Source organism: Rhagoletis zephyria, unplaced genomic scaffold (genome assembly GCF_001687245.7).
Source record: "Rhagoletis zephyria isolate East Lansing unplaced genomic scaffold, Rhagoletis_zephyria_1.1 Rzeph_scaffold_03195, whole genome shotgun sequence".
Taxonomy (NCBI): Eukaryota; Metazoa; Arthropoda; class Insecta; order Diptera; family Tephritidae; genus Rhagoletis; species Rhagoletis zephyria.
The window spans coordinates 1-26,408 of NW_016160278.1; the positions used below are offsets into that span (position 1 = coordinate 1).

Below are 26,408 nucleotides of genomic sequence, written 5' to 3' on the forward strand. Positions count from 1 at the left end.
GCAAAATATGCAAAACCATGCATTTACTGCAAAATATGCAAAAATATGCGCTAACGTTTGAATGTAAGTTTAAAGGAAATTCCATGATATGTAAAAATAACTTAAGCATTTACATCTGAAGATGTCCAATAAAAACATGCATTTGCATGAGATTCCGAGCCCTAAGCTAATGATGTTGACTATCACCATGTTTATGCTTCTTTTCTAGGCGGTTATATTTTACTCGGGTAAATTCAACCCACATGCATAAACACTTTTTTTGTCGAGTTAGCAAGTCCACTCGGGTAGAATATTTACATATTTCTACACCGGTGGAAAGCTTAACACGGGTTGAAATTTGTACATAAACGATTTTAGAAGTGTTAGCCAAGCATGGTTTTAAAACTTGATTGGAGAGTTTATTCTTGTTGGCTCTACCCGAGTTGAATATAACCGAGTAGAAAGAAGTATATGTTGTGGCAGTGATTTTTCAAATATCATTCCTCTAGAAAGAAAGATAATTCCTCCATAGTCTCCTTTGAGGAATATAAAAATAAATGCACTCAAGAAGGAAAATGAGTTAATCACTATACTTACTATGTCAAACTGAAACGAGAGTGAAAGCTTAATCCTCCTACTACGTAAAGCTTTTAAATTAATTAGTAAGCATCTAGCGTTATATGAAGGAATGGGATCCTCGCCATTCAAAGCTCCAAGAGCAAAACGAACAAAAGTTGTTTGAACGCGTTGAAGCATTTTAATATGGAAACCACGATATGGCCTTCATATAAATGCTGCATATTCCAGCTTAGATCGGACGAGAGCAGTGTATAGGTACTTTAAAGTTAAGCATCAGCAAAGTGTTAAAAAAACCTTCCAATCAAGGCTTTTATAGAATAAGTTTTATCATAATTGAATAATAAACTACTTCAAGATCTGGAATTTCGTTAAGAATAGTTTGACATGAGTTACTAATAAATAAGAAGTAGAGATAAAATATCGAGGTTTACAGAAAGAAAAAAAATGAAAAAAATAAACTTTAACAGAAGAAGAATTAAAACAATTGCAGGTTCTGTGCCAAATTTTTGCATTTGTACTAAAGCCTGTGTTGTTACAAAAAAATCAAGTTACTGATGAAGAAAATCGATGGATGAATACGAAATAATCAATGGTTAAATGGAAATGCGCAAAATTTTTTGTATGAAATATGAACAGGTGTACGTGGCGTATGAGCAACTTTCTTTCCTGCTCATTTTTCATACAAAAAATCTTTGCGTGTTTTCATTTGACCACTCATTATTTCTTATTAATCCATCGATATTCTTCATTATTAATTTGATTTTGTTTTTTGTAACAGAACAGGCAAAATTCAAATGCAAAAATTTGGCACAGAACCTGTAATTTTTTAAATTTTTCTTCTGTTTTTTTTTTTAATTTTTCCATTAAACAATAAAAAAAGCTGGAATGATTAATTAATTTGTTAGAAATTATAAGCCCTATCGGAAAGTGATCTATATACGGTTTATGGAGAATTTTGTATTAAGATTTTTAAATTTCTTCGTAAGATATACATACGTGATTAAAAGGAATCAATTTTTGCTTTAAGCTGAATAATGGTAAATTGAAAGTATCTCGAAAACGTATCCATAGCAAAAAAATAAATCGATGTTCGGAATCACCGAGCAATTCTCCATACGAATTGGATAGTACCATAGAAAATTTTTGCTGTAAGCCAGTGTAGTTATATGAGAAACATCGAACTAGGCAATAAAGAATGAGAAGAGGTGTTGTAGTAGACAACAACAGCACATCTTCTACCCAATTTGAGAAAACTGAGTGAAATCGTATCTATGTAGTGTGGAGACTAAAATTGAATGACTGAATATGTCATTCGAGAGGTCAGTGTACAGTGTCGACCTGAAGACGATTTTTAAAAACGGGCATACAAAATTCTGAGGAAACAGCTACATACATACATTCGTAATTGCCAATGCTTGTTGCAAGAGATTTAAGGCTTTACTGCAAAATATAGTGCCTCCTGTACAATGTATTCAAATAATTTTGAAATCGTGGCTAGTTTGGAGATATGACCATAGTTGGCAACATCATTCTTTTTACCACTTTTGTATGTAGGGGTAAAATAAGTAACTTTCAAGCGTCTATAAACTTCACAACTTTAAGGCCATGGATGCTTTGTATTAATATGTTCAAGAATATATGTAGTACCATATCATACTCGCGATATTTAAAAATTGTAAGCATGAACTTAAATTTACTTCAGAATACTTAGGCAAGCTTTTAGAAGTTTCCAGCTAAACAGCTGTAAAATAAAGTTGTAAATGTTTAATGTAAAATAAGTAAATTTATAAATTCCACTTCTACTTTACTATTCCGCGCACAGCTCCACATACACTCATCGCTGGAGTCACTGCATAAAGCCATTGGTAAGGAGTACCTGCCTGTCGAATATGGTGGCACTAATGGCACCTATGAAGAGGCTATGACACATTTCGAACAACAGCTCAATGAATTTAGCGACTATTTCGATGAGGATGAAAAGTATGGCGTTGATGAGAAATTGCGAGAAATTGAGCCTGCTGTTGGAACAGTAGCTGCTAAAGAGACGCCACCTTCACCAGCATCGCCGCCATCGCCTAAATGTGTGAGTGTACCTGAAGGGTCTTTTCGTAAATTGAATATCGATTAAAGTAAAGAAGAAAATTTTGTTTGCAAAATAAGAGTAATTAACAAAACAAAAATGCTATATAAAAAACTAAGTGCGATATAAAAAAAAAAATTAACTAAGGTGTAGCAGCAGAAAAAAAAATAATATTAACAACAGTATGAAACAGCCGAACTCTGGCTGCGGCGTAAATAAATATTAAACTATTTTGCGTTCTTCTGTGCGTTCGTTTAATAAGTAAAAAACAACAACAAACTAACACAAGTAAATCAACTACTGCGTTAATATTCAAACAAAAATATTAAATGAGAATATTAGTGTTATTTAGTGACATATTTATACCTGAGTTTTCATACAAAGAAAAAAAAGAAGAAAACAGCCGAATTAATATACACATACAACAACCAGGTTTTACGAAAATTTAATAGTAAAATGTTATGAAAACCACAGTACACGGACACTGAAAAGCAAAAAAGCAATAGCAACTATTGCAATCATTTACTTAATTTTAGTGTTGGCATTTGAGTACACGACCTAAACTAAAATAAAGTTTTAGTATAGAGTATATACTACATAAATACATATACATCAAATGTATATGTAGCATAAATAGAGAGAAACTATATATACATGCATACACTCGTACATACACGTCTGTACATACATCCATTGTCTAAAGGCAATTTATACATATTAGTCATATGTAAACATTTATTTTTGGGAACGATTTTTTGTGAATGTTCATATAAACATACTTATGTATATGGATACACGCATATGTATGTGTTGAGTGCAAAGCGCTAAGGATATGGTGACGCTTTTTGGAAAAATGGGGAAACGAAATGTCTTGTGAAATTGAAATTTATGAGCAGCAAAAAATTAATACATTCATAGTTATATACATACATATATACATACATATGTATGCGTATAATTAATATAACTACATATACATATAAACTTATATATACACCAAATAGAAATTTAAAATTTCCGCATTGTAAATCACTCATTGTAGATACATACATAAATATTTACACAAAATATGTATATATCTATAAATATATATATACATACGAGTACACGCATATTTACTGTGGTGTGTTAAGCATTACCATTTTAAGTGAAACTAAAATTGAAAATATTAATTGTATTAAATTACATACTCCAATTCCATTTTATGTGTGAAAATTCTTGTGAAATCACTCTTAAGCATTTAATTGTTAAACGTGTTCCGAATATTGCCTGTGAAAACCAAAAACAATGTACCATTGAGATTTTTGACTAAACTGAATATATATGTATTTGTTTTGGAATTTAGGTACAATTAATTGTTAAATTTCATTTAAGCTTTCATTTCACTACTGGTAAAAAGGTTTATTTTAATTTAAACATATAATCAGGTTTCTTATAAGTTTGCCTTAGATGGTGTAATTTGTTAATCATTTTAAAATATACATACATACATACGCATTTAAGAAAATTATTCATTAAAAATTTATCATTTGAATTTACAATGCTCTAAGCGCTATTGGTGTATTAAAAATATATATATTTCATATATAATTTTATCATTTAAGTCGAAGTTTTGTTGCAGTTCATTTAAATTTCAATCACACTAACAAGCGAATAATTAATTGGCTTATTAAATATATTATACGAGTTTAAGTTTTTGTTTTATTTTTTAACGTATTTTGGTATTACTTATATATATTTCACACTTGAGATTTTTAACCGTCCTTTCCATGAGCAAGGAGCCATTACCCATTGTTTATTAATTTTTTTTTTAATTTTTGAATGCTTCTGAACCGTAATTGTATCTGCGCAATAAGAACATTTACAGCGTCAAAGCAGCTACGCAATTTTTTTCCAATATATATATATATATATATAATTTTTTTTATAATATTCCGGATTCAGCTTCAGTTACATTCTATAAGATAGTTTAAAACGGTATCTTAAAGGATATGCGATTTTTTAGCCTTGCAATAGTTACGCAATATCCTTTTAAACACATCAAAATTGCATCTTAGTGCTATTTGTAATGCTAACGCCAATTGTATTTCTTCATGTTCGCAATGTAACTCGCTGATATATCGTAGTTGCATTACTTTTAGTCATAATTTCTTCAAGCTTGGAACACCATGAAAATTTTGAGGGCTTTGATGACATTGGTAAGAAATAACACACCTTGGAGCTTCTGTATTCTTTCGTAGAATAACTGACGGCTATCATACAAATTTATTGCACTAGAAACAAATTTGCGAGCGATTATTTTTTTAAGCTCTAGTTCTTATTGCAAGTATTTTCTTGAAATTATATTAAAAAAAAAACTTCGGCAATTAAGAGAGTAAAGTATACACTACCCTTAAGAATTGAATCAGTGCTCGAAAATTCCAACACACCGATGTGCGTAGGTCGGTAAAAAAAATGTTTACTACATAAGAACTGTAACTTTAGCAGCAATTTTCTGCAAAAATGGTGCGGTAAAGAATTAAATTGGTACATAGAGAATTATATTTGTTATCCCCAATTGACGTAGTCAAAAAGAGAACTAAAAATATGTTTTACGTACCCCGAAAATGCAGTTATTTATGTTTTTTTTTAAACATTTCAAAATTGCATCATTTTTTCACTATAATTTGAAGGAAAAGTGATCCGAGTGCATCATACAATTCGAAGCTACAGCAAGGTGCTCCAAATTGTAGAAACATCAAACATTTTCAACTCTGCCAATTTGTCTTTATTATACACAAACGGTAATCGCCGAATTGTAGCCATTTATTACCTTTGAGACATATTTTAAGTAGCTAAGTAAATAGGGGTATTCTCTGGGTCTTGCAAAGCCCTTGCACGGTGCACGGATTGCACGGTTTGCAAAGCTGTCCCATACGAAAACCGGTTTTTACCGTGCAATCCGTGCAATCTGTGCACCATGCAAGGGCTTTGCAAGACTCAGAGAATACCCCTAATATATTTGTGTTTGTCCACTTCTGTTCGCACGGCCTCATATGTATGTATGTATATATGTACATATATTTAACTTTTTTATTTTGTCAGCTGAACAGTTATTAATTATTTCAAAAATCACAATGCATTTACATACTTATCATGATATAGTAAGATTTATAACGCTCGTAAAATACAACTGTCAATCACCTATGTATGTATTTATGTATTAGGCGCGCCATAAATGCATTGAGTAAGTAATCTTAGCTAATCTAAATTCAGTTCATTCAAATTATATTATACCCGTTATTATCAGCGATTAACGACTGCAGGCAGACTATTTTAAATACAAAGTATTTGCAATACGTAACCTTTTCAAAATAAAAATAGCAAAAGTACAAAAAGGTAGAAAAAATTCGCCCTTAACGCAATTACGGTTCAGAAAGTTCTGGAAAGAAGCTCAGTTTACTTAATTTTATGCCGTACAACAAAATTAAAATTTCTTAAGTATTTTGTAGTTAATATTACATACATATGTATATCTATTTCTTAGTTCTTTAAACATTGAATTTCTTAATTTTTGCCTTTACGTTGTTGTATGCATAAACGTTGTTGTAAGCATAACTTTATTTTCCTTATACAAATATGATTCGCATTTAAATTAGCATTATTCTATGGCTATTTCTACAAAATTATACCTAACAAAATTTGATATAGCAATTATCCCCAATCATTTCCCTAACATTCTTTAATTATAAATTTACATTATTTATTTTCAGAAATCTCCCTTCAATATATGGAACTTATTAAGTTCATAAAAATTATCATTCAAACACTATAATTACCTAATAATAAACAAAAAATTGGAAAATATATTACAATTTTAAAACAATGCCTTATTTATTAAAGAAAGGAGACCTTGCAAAAAAAATAATAATAACAAATAATGTATGTTGTGGCCATTGAGAATAAAAATGAACTGAAATTTTGCACAAAAGAAATTAGCCACAGGTAAGTAAACACAATTACACATTTTAATTACATAGGTGTATTCGCTGTAAAATCTATGCTTAGTGTACGTGACGTACACGCAGTAAGCGATGCCAAGCCGAGCGGAGCTATTCCGTGCGGAACAAAGCTTTCAAATTGCTTTACCAATATTTTTTCGCTCAAAAAATTCTACTTACCCTTAAGAATATTATATATAGTGCTTCCCTATTCCGAAATCAAAGTACTTCAGAAGTTACAGCAGTTAGAAGTGGGAGTGGTAGAATGGTACCGAAAAGCGGTACATTTTTATACCTTTGATGAACACGAAATATTTGTTAAAACTTTGGTCCGATGTATGTAAGTACCAGAAGAAGAAGAGATAGACCCATGAAAATGTATACTTAAATGATCAGAACGTCGAGCTCAGCCGATTTAACCATGTCCGTTTGTTTGTCCGCAATCTAGTCCTCAGTTTTCGAGATATCCCGACTGAAATTTGGTAAGCGGGTGTATTTTTATAATGTATTAATCATTTGTAGGAACCGGAAATATCGGACCACTATAACATATACATATGTATGTAGCTCCCATACAACTGATTGTTAAGATGTGAGATTTTTGGTTATAACTCCACCGTTTATGCAGCTAGGAACATAAAAAAGAAACGGTTTTAACCAATTTTTTCTACCGTCGGGGTGATGAAATCCTTCACTTTAGAGAGCGTATATTTTATTTTTCAACAGTAATTTCACTGCTGAAATGAAGTGTTTTGGTATATAGTCAATCGATTCATTGCTCAAGTAAGCTGCTCCACTCGGAACTGCAACGCTTCCTATATGTACAACAACTTAAAAATGTTAATCAGAAAAACTCTCCCAGTCGCCCAAATTAGAAAGAAAGGCCACCTTCGATATACTTTCGATTGTTTACTCCTAGTTTAAAGCCTTTCGATTCAGACTCTCTTACGCCACGGTTACTATGGCTACGTATTCTGACGAATCCTGTTTTGTAATGAGAGTGGTTTGCTTGGGTGCGAATTGCTCGTCTTGGAATCGATGAATAATGAAAACTATCGCCAGAGATATTTCTCAGCAGAAGTGGAAGAATCTCGCTCAAAAAGACCAACTCTTTAGAAGCAAGTAATGTAGTCGTAACCTTAGAAGGAGACACTTCGTGAAATTAAAATTACTCAGTACAAATTTAACTTTGCTCCAGATTTTCACCGACAAGTCTCCACTGCGACTGTTTCCTTTATTTGTCTACCATTGCTCAGGAAACACACCCCGTCAGCCTAGCCTTCTCGTCTGACCTCGAATGGCAGGGCTATGGGAAGATTTAATATCGCTTGCAAAGAGATGGTCCCCATTTTGCCGACTGAGGTACGCTTAAAAATATTTTTCACAAAAGTTTTGATACTACAGCAAAAGTTGTGAAATTTTCGAAATAAAAGTATCCCGATTTTAGATTTTAGTAGAAATATTGAGATTTATTTTTGAGTTGTTATAAAATTTTATAAAGACCTACAGCCAGATTCATAACAAATAAAAAAGGCTTTAACTGCTTTATAAATCGAAAGTTTGTATGAAAATATCACTTTATAGAGCTCTTTAAATCGATTTAATTTTTTATGAATAAGGCCATTAACTTTTCATTACACTGGTTTTTAATACCCACAGATTTTTTTGATGTAGATTTCAAATGTGATTAAGTCTTAAGTAAGTAATCTACCAACTTCTGTACAGAGCTGAATTTTTATAGAAAATCGGTTAGGACCTTTCTATATTACTGATTCATTTTAAAATATTTTTAATATAAGAATAAAAGTTATAATGCTAAATCTTGACATTTCCATGGTTTGGTTACGAATTTGAACCAAGGTTTTACGCTTGAAAGTTTAGTTTTTGGAAAATTGGTTGTTGGTTCACCGACAGGGTAATATTCAGAACTGCCAATTTGGCTCAAGCTGTGCCATTTTCGGCCCTAAATATTTTACTTCAAATGGCACTTAATTTTTCAACTTGCCACAAAATGTCAAAAAGGCACTTTTGAAAAATAGTAATATTTCAATTAATTTTTGTGAAATCCTTTGGCACTTCAAAGCTAAGTATAGTTGGCAGTCCTGGTAATACTATGATCAGCGCCAAAAGGTTTAAGCCTTTGCTTGAAATTGCTTATTTTGCTTATTCAGGGTTTCCAAGCTTAATTTTAACGATCATGCTTATTTCGCTTATTTTAATGTATGAAGCTAAGTACAGACCTTTTAAGTAAACCTTCAAGAAATAAATTGCTATTATTTCATGTGTGTGAATAGTAGTGTCTAAGGAGTTTTGACATCTGATATTTTCCTGCCTGCTGTCTCACTTTTTCCTTACGAAATAATGGAATGGACATATATTTCCGTTGAAAACAAGGGTGCCTTGTACTCTTCACAAACAAACTTAAGCAAACCATAGTAGAAAGCGTAGCAATTTTCTTAAGAACTTGGTAGTGCTTAAGAAAATTTGGCTTGATCTTGACCATTTCTTGGGCGTTTTTTTATTCGTCGAATTAAAGAAATGTTTACAAATAATAACATAAAAACAGATTTGGAATTTATTAACCCGTAACTTCATTTGCATACAAAAATTTAAAACTAATGGTTCGTCTCTACGGGAAGGCATTGGTGTTGTGGAAGAGATCAATAATAAATTATCTCAAACGGAGAATAACGAATATTAAAAAAAAAATAAAACGACCAGTGCAGATCTCTATTATTTGAGAATATCAAGCAACACTTGATTGTCAATTCTAATTTTTCAATCCTTGAAATAAACTGAATAGGTAACTTTTTTTTTTTGAATCCTAAGACCTTTGAGAGGTGTTCTTTATGACGTCATGTACAACTTGCTATGCTGAATTCTCAAAGAACGTTAAAAATATTTAGTTTTTATATTTTTTTTAAGTTTTATTTTATAGTATTGTTTCATTTGCAGCGATCCGGCAACACTTTTGGTATTTAAACTGTACCCATTTACTAAGCTTTTTACTTTAGACCGCACCAAAAGCGCGCGACTAAAAAGCTTTTAGTTTTAGCTAGCGCAAGGCAAGCAAAACAAATAAAAAAACATACAAAAAAACCAAGCACATAAACAAGACAAAATAGATTTATAAAAAAAATGCAATGCCCAAACAAATGAGATAACAAAGCGAAATTTGTGAGATTAGCAGCGAACATCACACTGGTTTCAGCGAACTTTGAACTTAGCAGCCTCCAAGTGTTTACCACCGATTTTTTGAACACATTTTGTATGCATATCCTAAGTAAGCATTAAGTTATCTACGCAATAGTACGCAATGGCTAAGTTCAAGTTTTACTATGATTTGATGTCACAACCATCGCGTGCCCTTTGGATTGCATTGCGGCTGGGTAAGATTCCACATGAGGATTGTCCGGTAGCATTGCGAAAGTGTAAGTAAAATATTTCTTTTGTTGCGTGAAACTAAAAGTTAAAATTTTATCAACATATTTTATGTATTTGCTTGATTTGAAAATTGCAGCGGAGCATCTCAAACCAGAGTACAAAGAAATTAATCGCTTTCAAAAAGTGCCGGCAATAGTGGATGAAGATTTTCATCTGGGCGAGAGTGTGGCGATCGTAAGGTGAGTGGTAGGAATAATGAAGTTATGAAATAAGGAATGATCCAGCCGTTCAGAATGCAGATTAGCAAGTAGTGTTGTTGTTGTAGGCGCAACTTAACCTTGCCTAGAGTCGGAAAATCCTTAAATCATTGACGCCAAGCTCAACTAATGTTAAGCCCAGGGAGCGTGTTGTTTCTGTGGTGTCTTACCAAAGGGAAAGGGGTGTTACTGAAGTTAGGTTGGGTGGGCATGTGGAGAGGTGGTTGGTGGATAGGTAGAAATGCCACCTGTTACAGCATCCATACTGCAATTGTGACAGAGTAGAAGTGTTGGTTGGAAGTTGCGGTCGGTCAATAATAGGCAGCACAAAACTATCATTCTGGAGGTAACGCTTGAAGGATTAATATTCAGCAAAGGGGGCTTAGCAGAGTAAAAAAGATTATTGTTTGTTTATTTGTTGCAACAGCATAAAAACTCCCCAAATAGGTTTGTGGATTGTTGCTATGTATTTCCAATTGCTATAGTATTTTTTTTTAACATTAAATAGCATATTTAATAGAGAAAACGTATTAAATTTTTGCTAATTCTATATTTTTTTTGTCTTCTAGGTATCTCTCCGATAAGGGTAAATTCAGTGAAGCACTCTATCCCAAAGCACTGCAGCGTCGAGCGCGTGTCGATGAATTTCTAGAATGGCAGCATCTAGGTGTACGCTTTGGTTGTACTTCGTACTTTCTCGATATGTGGCTATTTCCTATCAGTGGCATAAAGCCTAAACCTAGCGCCGAGAAAGCAGCTATGTTATGCAAAAACATGGAGACACAACTTAAGGTTTTGGAGGAGATTTGGTTGAAGGACAACAAGTTTGTGGTGGAAAATGAAATAACTGTGGCCGATTTGTTCGGTTGCTGTGAAGTTGAACAGATAAGTAAGCGCTCGTGAAGTTGTAATGACAATTAAAAATGTAATAATACATTTTCTTATTTTTGTAGAACTGACACAATACGATGTCGGTAAGAAATTTCCAAAAACTGCCGAGTGGATGCAACGTGTGCGTGCGCAGGCAAATCCACACTATGATGCTGCACACGCATTTATCTACAAGATATCTGGCTTAAAACCAAATAATTGATGTGAATTTTTGTAAATAGGTATACAATTTTAATGATTTAAATTGTAGAAAAGTTGTTTAAAAATCTAAAATATTTTTAGTCATCGCTTGTTGCTTAGTAATATTTAGATATATTTTACTACTACTATTTTCACATGAAATATTGTTGTACCGTTGTTATGATATATAATGTTGCTTTAAGTAGATATGGAAATTCTTTATCATGGTCAAGGAAAACCAGAGAGCTTGGGTGAGGCCACTCCGACTTATTAGTTTTACCACTGAAATAAAATAAATCTCCGGGGCGTTATCTTAATGCGATGGCTGAAGCTCCTCCAAAATAAATATTTTTCAAATTAAGTACTGCAATTTAATAAGTTATTCATTCTGAAACTTCTACTACCTTTTATTGACATTACTATGCAGTTTCTTTCTTATTTTTGAAACAAATATTCTTTGTATTATACAAGCACATATTCTTTGTATTATACAAACACATACATACATCTTTTATTGATAAATACTGATAATTTCTCCTAAAGAATTAAGAAAAAACTAAAATCTCCTTTTTACTAACTTATCTTGTATCAAAACATTAGTCAATATCCAATTTTCTAAATGAACCATCAATGCCGAATAAAGATTCGGAGCTCACGGGACTGCCTCGCCGTAATTTCTCATTTGTGCCATATTTCGCTTCCTCTTCGAAATATTCCTTATAGCTAAGCAGTTTCTTTTCCCATGTGTTGATGCCGTCCTCCAGCGTGCCATTGCTACCGCCATACTCAGCAGGCAGAGACTCTTTTGGTATGTGCTTGTAGAGAGACTCTAAATTGGGGTGCATATGGAACTGTTGGAGTAGATATGCATAATTTAAATAATAGTATACGAATATTCACATATATACGTAGTTTTTTCATAGTAGTTTCATTTGTATTCATTTTCTACTTACGCGCTTTTTAATTTTTTCGCTCATCATACTCTTTGCAATGTTCATAACCTTTTCACAGCTTGAAGGAGTGTTGATAAAATGAAAACCCTTAGGACGATATGGCCAAGCTTTATCGCCTAGTACGGCGACTTTTTTAACCAATACCGCATTAAATTGGAAAATGTGTGCAGCACCGATACCTTTGAAATCTATCACCTCCATGAAACCCATAATCATGGCATTATCATCTTCACGAAATTGTATTTCACCAAGCATTGTGCGCACCTTAATAACATCACTCATCGAATATTTACTGCTGTCGTAAACGCCATAGCGTGCCAAATGAATACGTGGGCCATCCGGAGCGATTGGTTTGGGCAGAGGTAAGTAGACGCTGTAATTTGAGATTTGGTTAATGTATTAGTATGTATATATGTACTTATATAAAAATATTATAGTGCTGATTATCGGAAAAAGCTATCATAAAAACAAAAAAAGGATTCATATAAAGACGTAAATGCGGCGTAACCACGTAAAACTTGTACACTTACTTCATTTTGTATGGAAAACCAGCTTGTTTACGAGGTCTACGCGTTTACGTGGTATTTAAGCGGTTAGATGAATAGCCATAATATTCATTGTGTTCTCCAGCAAAATCAATAATTTTAATGGCGAGAGCCGAGCGCTTCTAGAACTTAGAACACATTTTTCTCGAAACCACTTTTTTCAAATTGGGCAAAAACGCTACGTCAAGACTACTGCACAGATCGACTTTAAATTTTAACAGTAGCTTCAGTAGTAGTAGTTTATTTAGAGATGTACGTAGCCGTTTTTTGATGGAAAGTAAAATTTTTGCTAAGCAATTTACGGCTGATTTCTTAGCGAAAATTCGACCTTTTGTTTTTCAAAAGTTCACCATTTCACAAGAATTGAATAAACGAAAAATCCTTATGTACTCCTATAGCAAATAGTAGGAAGAGTAATAATTTTTTGTTTTTTTTTCAGGTATTATACTTTTCGAGAAATGTTTTCGCCTGTTTTGGTATTAAAAATAGGCGATTTAGTAGATCGGCTGTTTAGCCGCCATGTTGTATCTAATTGCTAATAAAAGAATTGCCTTTAGGTATACACTCCCATGCACTTGAATAGGAACAGTGCTTTTTTGGTTATTTTTCTTTTATTTAGTTCCAATTATTTTTCAATTAAAGTCCCTTCCCTAACAAAAACCATATAAACCAAGTCTCAAAATTTGTACAGTTAAAAAAAATTCATAAAATTTTCAACAAAATTTCAAACCTTTTTTCTCCGTTTTTTTAGTATGCTGTGTTGTTGTAGCCCATTCAATTTACATATTATAATAAAGTGCAAGTTTGAAGTAGCTAGGAATTATCATTGGAAAAAAATGCGCGCCATATGGCAATAAGATTGCAAAAGAGCGTGAGTAAAAAGCACTTTATTTCACTAAAATTGAATGGGCCACAAAACTGCATACTAAAAAAAATCTAAAAATTCGAAGAAAAAAGTTCAAATTTTTTAAGGAAATTTGATGAATTTTTTATTTTCTACAAATTTTGACACTTGCGTTATATGTATGTTTTTTGTTAGAGAATGCACTTTTTATCAATTCAAAAAAAAAAATGGAAATGAATAGAAAAATAACCCAGAAAAGAGGGAGAAAGTATTGTCCATAATCACGTGCATATGCATATCTGCGGTATTTTGATTAAACAACTTAAGTGACTTTAGAAGGTTTGACTTTGGAGTAAAAAAGAATAAGTTTCCCTTAAAAGATTTAAAATTTTTTATTAACCTTTTATTTTAAAAGTCAAAATATTGTTTGGGAACCCAATGAAATATTGATCTAAAGGGAAGATGGTCACACTCGAGATAAGAAGTTTTAACCAAATAAGAGCTTAAACAGACGGCAGCGTTGATCCGGATCAACTCGGGAATTAACTGCAGTTGATCCGGATTAAGTCCCAGTTAATCCCGATCATCGCTGCCGTCTGTTTAAGCTTTAACACAGATATGTACATAGGTATTCTGAAAGTCTAATTTTCAATCCCACTAGAATTTGCTATACTCACCCCGATCGCAGAATGTCAATCGCTGCATCATTAACAAACCGATCCTTATACAATTCCGGCACAGCGCCACGCATTGCATAGTAGCTATCGAGCTTATGTTTCGCCTTCTCCACACTATATTTGCAACCGCGCAGAAATGCTACCAGAAATTGATCATCTGTGCGGGCGTTAAGATGTGGCTGTTTCAAAACCCAATCGCGTAATTGTTGTATATCAGCATCTATACGTTCGGGTACCTCACCCAACTCCTTCTGAGCACGTTTAGCTAGCTCTGGCGTTAATTGTCGTATGTTGGTCATGTTTTTTTTTTATTATTTTTTATTTGTTTTTATTTATTTTTTTATTTATTTTTAGTGTTTATAACTTTAAAACCTATGACTTTACGTACTCGAAATTATCTGAAATGAAAAAATGGAATATACTTTATATTATTTTTAACATCAAAACTTTATTAATTTAGATACTGTTTTTGCTTCACTAACGAACGCCTTTACTCGTGCGATAACTAAATTTGTAGCCTTGCCGTCTAAATAATTAAAAGCTGATTAGATTGCCCACTGCAATTTTTTGCTGGTTTGCGTAAAGTTTAGGTTTTTTTGTTTGCTGTACTCTCTTTTTATATTGCTACCTGTTTATATTTTTTTTTTTAGTTGATAGTTGAAAAGTTTTTCTTTTTTTTTGCTAAAATGTCTTTAATAACTCAAGATAGGTGTACTCATATTTTGCAATACATTGCCTTCTACTAAGCTTCAAATGTTTTATTAGCCTTTTATGAATTTGATTGCATTTACACAATCGTAAAAAATATGCATGAATATGTAGGTTCATTTATGTGCAGTCATATGTACATATGTATGTATGTATATTCAAACTAGGGATGTTTCGAATGTCATATTTTTTGCATTGGCGGAATGCGAATGTGAATGTTGGGAATAGCATTAAAAAAGCTATAATCAACTTAAGTCAACATTTTTATTACTTAAAAGTTTTGTAAATTATTAGAACATTGAACGAGTGCTTAACCTATACAGTGTTTTAATCTAATAGTCAAAGTTCAAAAGTGGCATATTATATATCAAAAAGAGTAATTTTACTGCCTTCTTATTTTCGATTTCTTAGAGGCTCATATATCAGGCCGGCTGCACTGAACAATTGTCAACTTGGAACGCTGGCGGGTGTAGCGCTCAAATATTTGCAGGCCAGATTTGTCAATTTGTGAAATTTTAGTTTAGTTTTCAACCAATCGAAAGGATTTTCACCGAGATGAGCTCGTTTTTCTTTAAGATAGGCCTTCAATTGTTCTTTAATTACACATTTGTTTATATCTCCGGATTCTACATCCGAGCCTTCGCTTTCGCTGGAGAAATCTAAAATTATTTCTAGGTTGCTTATAAGACTTTTAGCAGTACTAGTTGAAGGTCCATCAATATTGCTTGATAATAGTACTAAACCGTTTAGCGCCTGAAGCTAAAAGCCGGTTATTGTCCGCACCCTGATTAGACAGACTTAGAGCCATTTCAACAATATTAGAGTGGACTCTCTGCCCATGTACACATTCGCATTCGCAAAACATTCGTATCATTTGATGCGAATGCGAATGTGTAAAATGATGCGAATCATTCGCATAACGAATGCGAATGCAAATATTCGCAACATGCCTGATTCAAAGGTATAAATACATGTATGTATGTATTTCATTTTGCCGTTTATCTTTATTGAATTATGAATTGCCTTTGAAAGAGATTGTCTGAAGTTGTCTATAGAAAATATGAGTGTAAAAGGATTAGATAGAGTGGGATTATCTTAAATAAAAATAAAAATAATGATGAAATATTTTTTTTTTAATAAACTAAATCTATACATTAATGCGCATATTGTACATTCAATTACCACACTCAGGATCCAAAAAAAAAATGTTACGACTTCCCCAAGAGAATCAAAAAATTTGGCTTGACCAATATGTAAACCAAAATATTTTAGTGACGGTTGCCAATTAGTCCTACCAAATTTACTATTTCTTCTGAGTTCATTTCCATCGCTAAAATTTACAGTGTTTATTTCCTACCTACAAATATGTGTATGTGTGCATAATATTTAAAGCAATATTTAAAGCAATTAGTGAAGCAAGTTCAAGGTCTCACGAATTGACTGCCGTAAATGTTCAATTTGAATAACTAAAATAAATTGAGTTGTCTGTGGGAATTCGTTATGGTTAAACAAATACAAATATGGCAGCGCATTTCGCGGAGAAGTTAATAAATGGAATACTTTGTTCAATTTACTTTTACATATTTAAGTAAAAAAAATGTGTTTGAGACTATATTTATGTATTCATTAAATTAATAATTAATACATATAGAAAGCCTTTACACAAAGGTACATGTCGAGCTCTAACCGCCCAAAAACGTAAGCGACAATTTTATTTTTAATTTTGTTTTGATCCGAAATGCATTTAGATGCTCTGAGAGCATTTCTGCATCACAAAGAAAATTTCGATAAGAAAGTTTGCTTATCTATGTATGTATGTATGTTTTCTTGGCGGTTGGGCCAGGTATGTTAGGTATGTATGTATATATATTACGGTGGTCGAAAAATGCATGTGAAAAAGTGAAGTCGGAATATTTGTGCTCTCACCCATTAGGGTTGTTCTATATCGAAAAAAGTATACCCTTACCTTTTTGTTTTGAAATAAAAAATATTTAGAGGTCGCTCAAAGCGCCCAAAGTTTTCCATGTACTTTATATGGGGGAAAAACAACGTTTCGTAGAAATGGTATAGAATAGTTAAAAATAAATATTTTTTTTTACCAGAAAACTCTGCTTATCTGCGGGAGATTCCCAAAATAATACCCAATTGTTTATTTAACCATTGTTTCATCGCAACTATAATTTATAGGTCCGCCAAAAACCCACAAAAACCTCGAAAAATGCAATGGGGCGACCAATAAAAAATCGTTAGTATTAAAAAATGCTTAAATAAACAATTGGGTATTATTATTGAAAGTCTCTTGAAGAGAACCAGAGTTTTCCAATCGAAAAATATTGATTTTCAAGAATTCTATACCATATCTACGAAAAAATTAATTTTTACCATATAAAAATACATGGAAAGCTTTAAGCGACCTCTAAATATTTTTTGATTTCAAAATAAAAAAATAGGGTTATACGTTTTTCGATATAGAACAATCCTAGGGGGTGAGAGCATTACAATTCCGAATTTACTGTTTTTGGACCACCCCAATGTATATATCATATGTATTTGCACTTTTCGTTTATCAAAATCACCCGTTTATTAAAAGCAACTCTAGACGAGGTGCTATTTCTTTTACATATATACATACATATGTATGCACATTAGACCGTACCAGAAGTTGGCCGTGCTCACCTTTTTATTTTTTCCTGGCCGAATGTAGGGATCACCTTTTTCATTTTTTTTGTCATATCATCGGCATTTGCAGTGGGGTCTTAAAGTATGATATATCGATGTTGCTTTCTCGAGGATACCATTTTTTTTTGTTCCAAAGTTCATTGATCTCAAGTTACCCGTTCTAGTATTNCCATTTTTATTTTTTCCTGGCCGAATGTAGGGATCGCCTTTTTAATTTTTTGTCATATCATCGGCATTTGCAGTGGGGTCTTAAAGTATGATATATCGATGTTGTTTTCTCGAGGATACCATTTTTTTTTTGTTCCAAAGTTCATTGATCTCAAGTTACCCGTTCTAGTATTTACCTACCAGATCTCAGCCCTTACCACCCTAATGTCAGCAATTAAAGCTTTTCAAAATTCAATAGTGTTGCTAGGGAAGTTTTCGATTATTCCAGTACAACTATTTAAGCAATTTTTTTTTGTTGCCGAATGTGGGTGTCACTGAAAAATGTACACAGGCGACCCCTGGGTTCGAAAAAAAAACAAAATATTTTTTTTTCGTAATTGCCTTGAAAATATACTTTAGTCTCAGTGGAGTTTTGTTTGTTTACTTAGCTTAGTATCCAGCTCTCAAGAAAAGCAAAACTCCATATAATAAAACGCCGAAGAAATAGCGTAGACATTTTCTTGTGTCAAATTTTCTTTATGCAGTACGGATTTTTTAAGAAATCGGTTACGCTTTCTACTATGGTTTTCTAAGGGGTTTTTNACAATTAAAGCTTTTCAAAATTCAATAAAGTGTTGCTAGGGAAGTTTTCGATTATTCCAGTACAACTATTTAAACAATTTTTTTTTTATTTTTATTGCCGAATGTAGGTGTCACCGAAAAATGTACACAGGCGACCCCTGGGTTCGAAAAAAACAAACTATTTTTTTTTTTCGTAATTGCCTTGAAAATGTACTTTAGTCTCAGTGGAGTTTTGTTTGTTTACTTACATAGCTTAGTATCCAGCTCTCAAGAAAAGCAAAACTCCATACAATAAAACGCCGAAGAAATAGCGTAGACATTTTCTTGTGTCAAATTTTCTTTATGCAGTACGGAGTTTTTAAGAAATCGGTTACGCTTTCTACTATGGTTTTCTAAGGGGTTTTTTTGCGAACAAAGAGCATAAGGCAAATCATGTTTGAAACAGAAATATGTACATATGTATGTATATACATTAGACTGTATCACTCGCCAAAAAACCCCCGTATTTTACTTCAATGAGTGGCTGTTGGCAATTATTTTATTCAAACAAAAAGAATATTGCAGAAATTCCAAGAAAAATTCCCTGTAGGCGGCAGAGTTCATTTTTCGCCTCAGAAATGTTAAATTTCTCCATACTGCAATTGCTAACATTGCTCAGGGCATTGGCCTTTCAGCGATAACGTAATTTAAATAAAGGTTCACGTACAGCACAGATAGACAGATTGACTCAATGTAGGTAACCAAAAAACACTGTTTGCTTATACATATGTATTTATCTATTATATGGTTTTTTGATTTTTTTATATGGGCAACTAAAATGAAGCAACGAAATTTAACTTCAAAGCAAGTTTTTTCTAGTACATAGGCTATGGCAAGCCAGCGATATATAGTATGAGTCATATTAATTCCGATCATCGAAAAGTCCAAAAAGATTTATCTATTACTCAAATTTACAGTAAATTTTACACACACAAATGTCAATATATTCACGAAAATAGGGGCCAAAAATAGTAAAACTACGCNCATCACTCGCCATACAACCCCCGTATTTTACTTCAACGAGTGGCTGTTGGCAATTATTTTATTCAAACAAAAAGAATATTGCAGAAATTCCAAGAAAAATTCCCTGTAGGCAGCAGAGTTCATTTTTCGCCTCAGAAATGTTAAATTTCTCCATACTGCAATTGCTAACATTGCTCAGAGCACTGGCCTTTCAGCGATAACGTAATTTAAATAAAGGTTCACGTACAGCACAGATAGACAGATTGACTCAATGTAGGTAACCAAAAAACAATGTTTGCTTATACATATGTATTTATCTATTATATGGTTTTTTGATTTTTTTTTTATATGGGCAAATAAAATGAAGCAACGAAATTTAACTTCAAAGCAAGTTTTTTCTAGTACATAGGCTATGGCAAGTCAGCGATATTATAGTATGAGTCATATTAATTCCGATCATCGAAAAGTCCAAAAAGATTTATCTCAAATTTACAGTAAATTTTACACACATAAATGTCAATATATTCACGAAAATAGGGGCCAAAAATAGTAAAACTACGCTTTCAGTTTTTTATGATTAATTCTAAAAAATGTTTAGATATTTAAAAAATTCAGCGCAATGTGGAATAACAATATGGGTATCAAATAAAAGACAAAATTCTGAAGAATTAAACATATTTTTATTTTTTGCTGCATAAGGACGAACTTTAAAATTCTATCCATGAATATCTTTGAAAATGTGCATTGTTTATTTTTGAAAAAAAAAAAAAAAATCATCATATGACATCTTTGAATTTCGTCCTTCTAACTTTATTGGCTTAAAATAGTAAAATTAATGAAAGAGCATTTTAAAATTAATGAAAGAGCATTTATTTGTGTAGGTATTATTATTTTTTTAATCTACAGAATTTTCATTTTCATTTGGTACCCATGTTGTTCTACATTGCACTGAATTTTTTAATTAATTTTTGGTATTAAGTCCTTTTAAAAAACATCCTGACGTCAGAGAGAAATAATTAAAACGCATAGAGAAAATTTCAAATTTCTATACGAAATCAAATTTGGCGAAATTTTCAAGTTTCAATCACAGCTGGTGTCCACCCACGGTTGGATTTCAAACATAAAACATTTTTTATAAAATTATTTTTGATGTACAAATAATGGGGCCTATATCTGTGTAACTATATTTCTTCTTATTCTGAAATTCAAATTATTATCGACAAAAATGCAACCATGTGCCGCAATCCTGCTGGAATTCTTGCTGGCAAAAATGTTTCGAACAAGAATGTGCAAATTCCCAAGAGAACTGTCACTGAGCGCTTTAAATTTATCCTTGCTTGCAAATCTTTTGGTCTACACGAACGCGTTTTGATAAATTATTTCCTCTACGAACACTCGTTTTGTCACTAAGATTCTAATACTAGACTTACTAAATGCATAAAAGATATCAAAAATAAGCAGATTTTTCTTGATAAAAACCAAAGTCACCACGGCATTTTTTTAATTTTCACCACATCTAGTATTAAAAAATTATCACACTTATCTAATACCCCCAAGTGCAGATACAAGCACGGATTTAGAAGAAAAAAAGTTCCTATTCCAGTGAATCGAGGTGTATATACATATGTGACGCCACACGAAGAAACACACCTTAGCGTCTTTTTGGAAATTTATACCATAAATTTATCGAAAGCACGATTTTACCAAAAAGTTTTGTTATCATAAATAAAGTGCTTCCAGTGAATAGCTGTTATCAATTTCATACTAAATCACGCTTACCAGTAATAACAGTCAGAGAATTTTCATTAAACAGGTGCAAGTATATATAGTTAATGTCAAAAATATGCATATCCTGACGTTTTGACGATTTTACTTATTTTTATTTTCCATACAATGAATATTTTTAATTTCGTACAGAACTTGGCTACAAAACTGCGTATGGGTATTTGAAATCTGGCGTTACGTGACACTCGTATGACAAAATGTTAAAACAAAAATTTAAATGGTCAAAATTTTAAAAAGCGCGATTACATGGCCCCTTATTCAGTAAAAAAATTTCACAACTGCTGCTAGTAGCGATTTAAAGATATTAGTAAACATATGCGCATTAAATTCCAGTATAAAAAAATGCAAGTTCGGAGTTAGTCAAAAATAGCATTGATTTTTGAGAATTTTTTTGTTGAAGGTGTTTTGCAATTTTTCCATACAAAGTATATTCGATATTTTTGTTGTGTGGAGAGACGCGTGAAACAAATTACCAAAAGTTAACGGTAAGTCGTAGCTACCTAAAACTTCTACTTTATTACAATTGGTTGGGCTACAAATCTGCATACTTAAAAAAATTATAGAAAATCTTATTAAAAAGTTGAAAATTTGCAGAAAGTTTAGAAATTTTATTTTCATGTTTTTTGTTATAGAATGAACCATATTTTTATTAAAAAAAAAATTGGCGGAAAAATATTAGAATAAAAATTGTTGCATATATTGTAAAAAAGCAGCTGTGCCAACACTTCTTGCCGGCAATGTATGAAATATAAAAAATGTATTCTTGTGGATATTGCTGTTGAATGAACGATATTTTTATAAAAAAAATTAGAAAAATTTGGTCTCTAAAATATCAAGGCGTATCAAACAGGCATTAGAGCAAAAAAAAAAATATTACGTGTATTTTGGTTTTGCTTCTGGTATCTAAAGTGTATAAAAAATAGTCAACTTTTTTAAATATCAAAGTGGGCGATGGGAAATATAAGCAAAAAATTAAAAATTTATGCGACTTTCTTTCTTTCTAAAATTGTTTCATTCCAGAAGCTTAAATACTTCCCCTGCAGGGCCCAATAACCAGCGTTTGTGCTTCTGAGTTAAGCAAACGTTCCAAAGACCCAGCCTTTACATCACTTTTTTTGAAGATTCACATGCAAATACATTTTGCCCTGTAAGAATTTTTGTCAAAAAATTAACAATAGTTTGAAAATGAATAAAACCAAGTGCTACCTGTTTATTGTTTATTTAACCTGTTTTTACTACTAAAGATTTTTTATTTATCCCCCTATTGCATTTTCTGGTATTTTCTGGGGGCTTTGGCGGACCTATCTATTTTAGTTACTATGAAAAAATGGTTAAATAAATTATTGGGTATTATTATTGGGAATCTTTTGAAGAGAAAATAAATTTTCTTATCGAAAAATAATGATTTTCAAGATTTCTATACTATTTTTATGAAAAGTTGTTTTTTTCCCATATAAAAAACATGGAAAACTTTGGGCGCTTTGAGCGACCTCTATATATTTTTTTTTTTTCAAAATAAAAAAGGGATGTATTTTTTTCGGTATAGAACAATCCTAGGGAGTGAGAGTATACAAATTCCGACTTTACTTTTTCACATGCATTTTTGAACCAGCCTACTGTACATATATACATATGATTCATTCACAGCAAAGGATTGCTCATACGCAGCGTGCTATCAATGGTATTGAAAGTTTAGTTATCAAGAATTTTGTCATTATTTGTTTATGGTGGTGGGCGAAAGAGCAATTTGTTTTTGTTGTAAATAATGGAGCTTTCGATTAAAAATTTGGCTCTTTAGTACATAGTTTTTTTCCACACGAATCACGGCTGAAGGTTTTACTAATAATAATAATATTTTGGCGCTTACACTTTTGCCAGTTTTTTATTTTTTCGAATTTTTGCCTTGAATTTTTTAATTTTTTTTTTATTTACAAGCTTTTATTAAGTCTCGCCTGTGTGCAATCAAATCTTGCAATCAATTTTTAAATAACTTCCCGATGACCCTGAGACGAAAGAGGAATTAATCCGTTAGGTGGCGCGGGTGTCGATATATTTGAAACAAAAAAAAATGTATTTATCGGTCGATTTTTAAAATGAGCTTCAAAACTGCATACCCTAAATTGTGGCAGTGGTTACAGTTTGTTGAATTTTCATAATTTTTGTACGAAGTTTGAAATGTGGATGCTGGTTAAGTAAAATGCTGGACTTTTATAAAAAAGATAAAAACTATAAATAAACAAAATCAAAATAGCCAAAACAAGTCAAAATGTGACTTGACTTAATCAGCTGACCCCAAGGGCACATATGTACATATAATAAAATCTTCTATATTTGTAGGTCGTTTTAAAAGTCAAGGTAAATTTTCTATCTAACGAGACAATTTTTCTGAATTCTCTATCTCAAAAGCTTAAAACTACCGTTACATTTATTTCGCTACCTCTTCTTTTTCTGGAGATAATCGATTTTGTCTTCTTTTTTCAAAAATGTGCGCCGCCTCCGAAGGGCAAATGGATTTTATGCGAAGCTTTTACACGGCAGAAATATACTCGCAGGTTTGTCATTGCCTGCCGTGAGGCGAAACTTTCTCTAATTTAAACGTAATCTAGACCAGGGGTCAAACCCAGGTTCTAAGGAACGCAACTCTAACCCCTTAGACAAAGCGTGCGGGCGTTAAATGCAATAAAATATATGCCAATTCAAATACAAGTGGTCAAGAGGGCGACGTATTTACTTTTTGATTAGCTGATTCATTGCTAATTTGGGTGAATTTCGCTTGAAAATTAGCCATAATTTGCTGATAGCATTTTAATTTTTTTTCAGGATATTAAAGTAAAATTCCTGATAAAAAAAAAACAAGTTGATTTATTTTATTATTAATTAATTTGTTTTCCTTAAAAAAAATTGAACACTAACATGTACATACGTACAAACATATCGTCACAAAGGCCTTAACCAAACATTTTTTATTTTACAGGAGAATCAAAAAACATTATAAAATGAGTATGAAATACAGGTAGGGCTTTTTGAAAAGTGGCATGTAACTCCGTTGTTTTTGGTGTATTTTAATAGATATATAGTATAGTATGTATATAGTATCAGCTTGCTGTTTGATATTATTTGATATTATTTGATATATTGTTAGCCACATACATACATCTGTACATGTGTACGTATATACATATACGTTCACGTCAGTTAAGTATGAGATAGCACAGCAGTGCATGAATGTACTCCTANATTGTTAGCCACATACATACATCTGTACATGTGTACGTATATACATATACGCTCACGTCAGTTAAGTATGAGATAGCACAGCAGTGCATGAATGTACTCCTAAATAAAACAAAAAAAAAACGTATCTGAAATTAATTCTATATCTTCACTTGTGTAATTTTTGCTTATATATGTAAGCCATGTTATAAAATAATTACATTATAACAATTATTATTTTATCACTACCGGTTTTATATCACTTCTTTTTTTGCAACTTATTTCAATTTGATTTAATCGAACTCACACTGAAACCGTTTATATTTTCAAGCACACTGAGTTGCCTTTTAAATGTTATAATTTTCACACGAATAACTTAACAGTTTGTAGTTGTAATCAACTGGCACCGGCTGTGGTAGGCTTCCAACTGAACGTTGTTAACAAATTGTACTTTTCCTTCCATGTATATATACATATGTATGCATGTACCTACATAAGTTGAGAGATAAAATACGACGTACATACATACATATGTAGTTAACATATTGCAAGCGTTCGTCAAAAGTATAGCAACATACAATTTGGGAATTTCATAGAATATAAGATACACAGTGACTCAAACAAGTGTTCACGTATTGATTTTTTGTTTTTAACATTCAAAATTGGGGTATTCACACCTGCCTGGTTGTCAGGTCATCTGGTTAGTTCGATCATTATTCTCTATTGTATTTTGTTTTTGTAAACCAGGCAGGTGTGGTTTTTAAGTAAAGTGCGGTCTTTCGCAAAGCAAAACATGAAAAACAGGCAACAGTCGTTAATGGCAACATATTGGCGACTCGCCGAGTGCGTTTTCTGTTGTAGAAGGGCCAAGGATCCTCGTTGTTGCCCAGGACGAAAAGTTTTCCTGTACATTGGCTGAATGAGTCGTATGATCTCTTGAATATCGTTCAAATTAAGCCATTGATATATCCCCCGAATTCTTCATTGGAAGGATGTGGTCGAATCTTTCCTTGCTAACTCGCCACCTTTACAATTCCTATTAACATCCGGTCGTTCAAGCGCCTACATACATACATATATTAAAAAGATTCTTTAAACCTGGGCTATCTCCTTCAGAGATATATAGCATTCAGTAAGAGAATTTGCATCGTCTATGTGTGAGTATAAAGCTTTGCGGGCTGCCTGACAACCACAGAAGAAAAATACTTTTGTTTTCTCTAGGTTGAGTCTTACTGCTGCAATAACGGGCGCCTCGAGGCGTATATGAGGTAGAGATGCCGCTTTTAAATCGATTAAATCGAAGATCGATTAATCGAGCCCTTTCAATTCGATTTTTTGCCGATTTATAATTTCCGTTCTATAGCCCATTGAATTTTAGGTGCAACCTTAAATATATCAGGACTTAGCGTTGATTTTTGGCGATTTTTCCCTTGACGCTTATGCACATTTTCTTCCATATATAAAACAATTTCGAGCTATGGAGGAAATGAGCAACATCTTCAGTGGCAAAAATTGCCAGAAATCAAAACTGATAGCTTTTGGATAAATGTAGATATTGAAACCGTTATGAACAATGTAAGTTTTAACGATTAATTGCAACAAATGTTTGTAATTTCAATGTTGGTCAGATCGCTGTTTCGTTTCTTTAAGGAAATTAAGTAAAGTATATAAATCGATCTGGGGGAATCGATTTATTTTTTGACGCTTTCTTCCTGCATCGATTATTATACCTTTCATGAGCATGAAATGGTATTATAACTTTGGTCCGATGTTTGTAAGTACCAGAACAAAAAGAGATAGACCCATTAAAATGTATACCTATATGATCAGAACGTCGAGCTGAGTTGATTTAGCCATGTCCGTCTGTCCGTCTGTCCGTCTGTCTGTCTGTTTGTATGCAATCTAGTCTCTCAGTTTTCGAGATATCCGGATCAAATTTGGTA

The 26,408-nt window shown here is 32.4% G+C and overlaps 2 protein-coding genes across 5 annotated transcripts; one reads left to right on the top strand and one right to left on the bottom strand.

Annotated features, from left to right (window-relative positions):
* Window positions 1–2,378: 2,378 nt before the first annotated feature.
* On the top strand, window positions 2,379–12,426 carry LOC108368575 (glutathione S-transferase theta-1-like). Of its 2 annotated transcripts, XM_017623451.1 has the most exons (7): window positions 2,379–2,641; window positions 6,391–6,622; window positions 9,574–10,049; window positions 10,139–10,241; window positions 10,829–11,148; window positions 11,213–11,371; window positions 12,342–12,426. In XM_017623451.1, exons 3-6 carry the CDS (start codon window positions 9,935–9,937, stop codon window positions 11,350–11,352), a joined length of 678 nt encoding a protein of 225 aa, XP_017478940.1. In that variant the 5' UTR covers window positions 2,379–2,641; window positions 6,391–6,622; window positions 9,574–9,934; the 3' UTR covers window positions 11,353–11,371; window positions 12,342–12,426. The 2 variants fall into 2 exon arrangements, with proteins under 2 accessions (XP_017478940.1, XP_017478939.1); XM_017623450.1 differs by lacking the exon at window positions 12,342–12,426 and having other exon boundaries at window positions 11,213–11,676.
* On the bottom strand, window positions 11,705–24,898 carry LOC108368573 (alpha-tocopherol transfer protein-like). Of its 3 annotated transcripts, none has more exons than XM_017623448.1 (4): window positions 24,715–24,898; window positions 14,350–14,747; window positions 12,284–12,656; window positions 11,705–12,181 (listed from the first exon to the last, which is right to left on the bottom strand). In XM_017623448.1, the coding sequence occupies exons 2-4, from the start codon at window positions 14,646–14,648 to the stop codon at window positions 11,927–11,929; spliced, it is 927 nt and encodes a 308-aa protein (XP_017478937.1). In that variant the 5' UTR covers window positions 14,649–14,747; window positions 24,715–24,898; the 3' UTR covers window positions 11,705–11,926. The 3 variants fall into 3 exon arrangements, with proteins under 3 accessions (XP_017478937.1, XP_017478938.1, XP_017478936.1); XM_017623449.1 differs by having other exon boundaries at window positions 24,773–24,880; XM_017623447.1 differs by having other exon boundaries at window positions 24,687–24,880.
* Between the last annotated feature and the right edge of the window lie 1,510 nt (window positions 24,899–26,408).

What these genes read in the sequence shown, in the direction of transcription:
- LOC108368573 (XM_017623448.1), bottom strand. Translation starts at nt 14,648, where the DNA reads ATGACCAACATACGACAATTAACGCCAGAGCTAGCTAAACGTGCTCAG. An exon ending in ATTGACATTCTGCGATCGGG is followed by an intron (nt 12,657 to 14,349) that starts GTGAGTATAGCA and finishes CTCAAATTACAG; the next exon opens with CGTCTACTTACCTCTGCCCA. An exon ending in GCGAAAAAATTAAAAAGCGC is followed by an intron (nt 12,182 to 12,283) that starts GTAAGTAGAAAA and finishes CTACTCCAACAG; the next exon opens with TTCCATATGCACCCCAATTT.
- LOC108368575 (XM_017623451.1), top strand. Translation starts at nt 9,935, where the DNA reads ATGGCTAAGTTCAAGTTTTACTATGATTTGATGTCACAACCATCGCGT. An exon ending in GAGAGTGTGGCGATCGTAAG is followed by an intron (nt 10,242 to 10,828) that starts GTGAGTGGTAGG and finishes TTTGTCTTCTAG; the next exon opens with GTATCTCTCCGATAAGGGTA. An exon ending in CTGTGAAGTTGAACAGATAA is followed by an intron (nt 11,149 to 11,212) that starts GTAAGCGCTCGT and finishes TTATTTTTGTAG; the next exon opens with AACTGACACAATACGATGTC.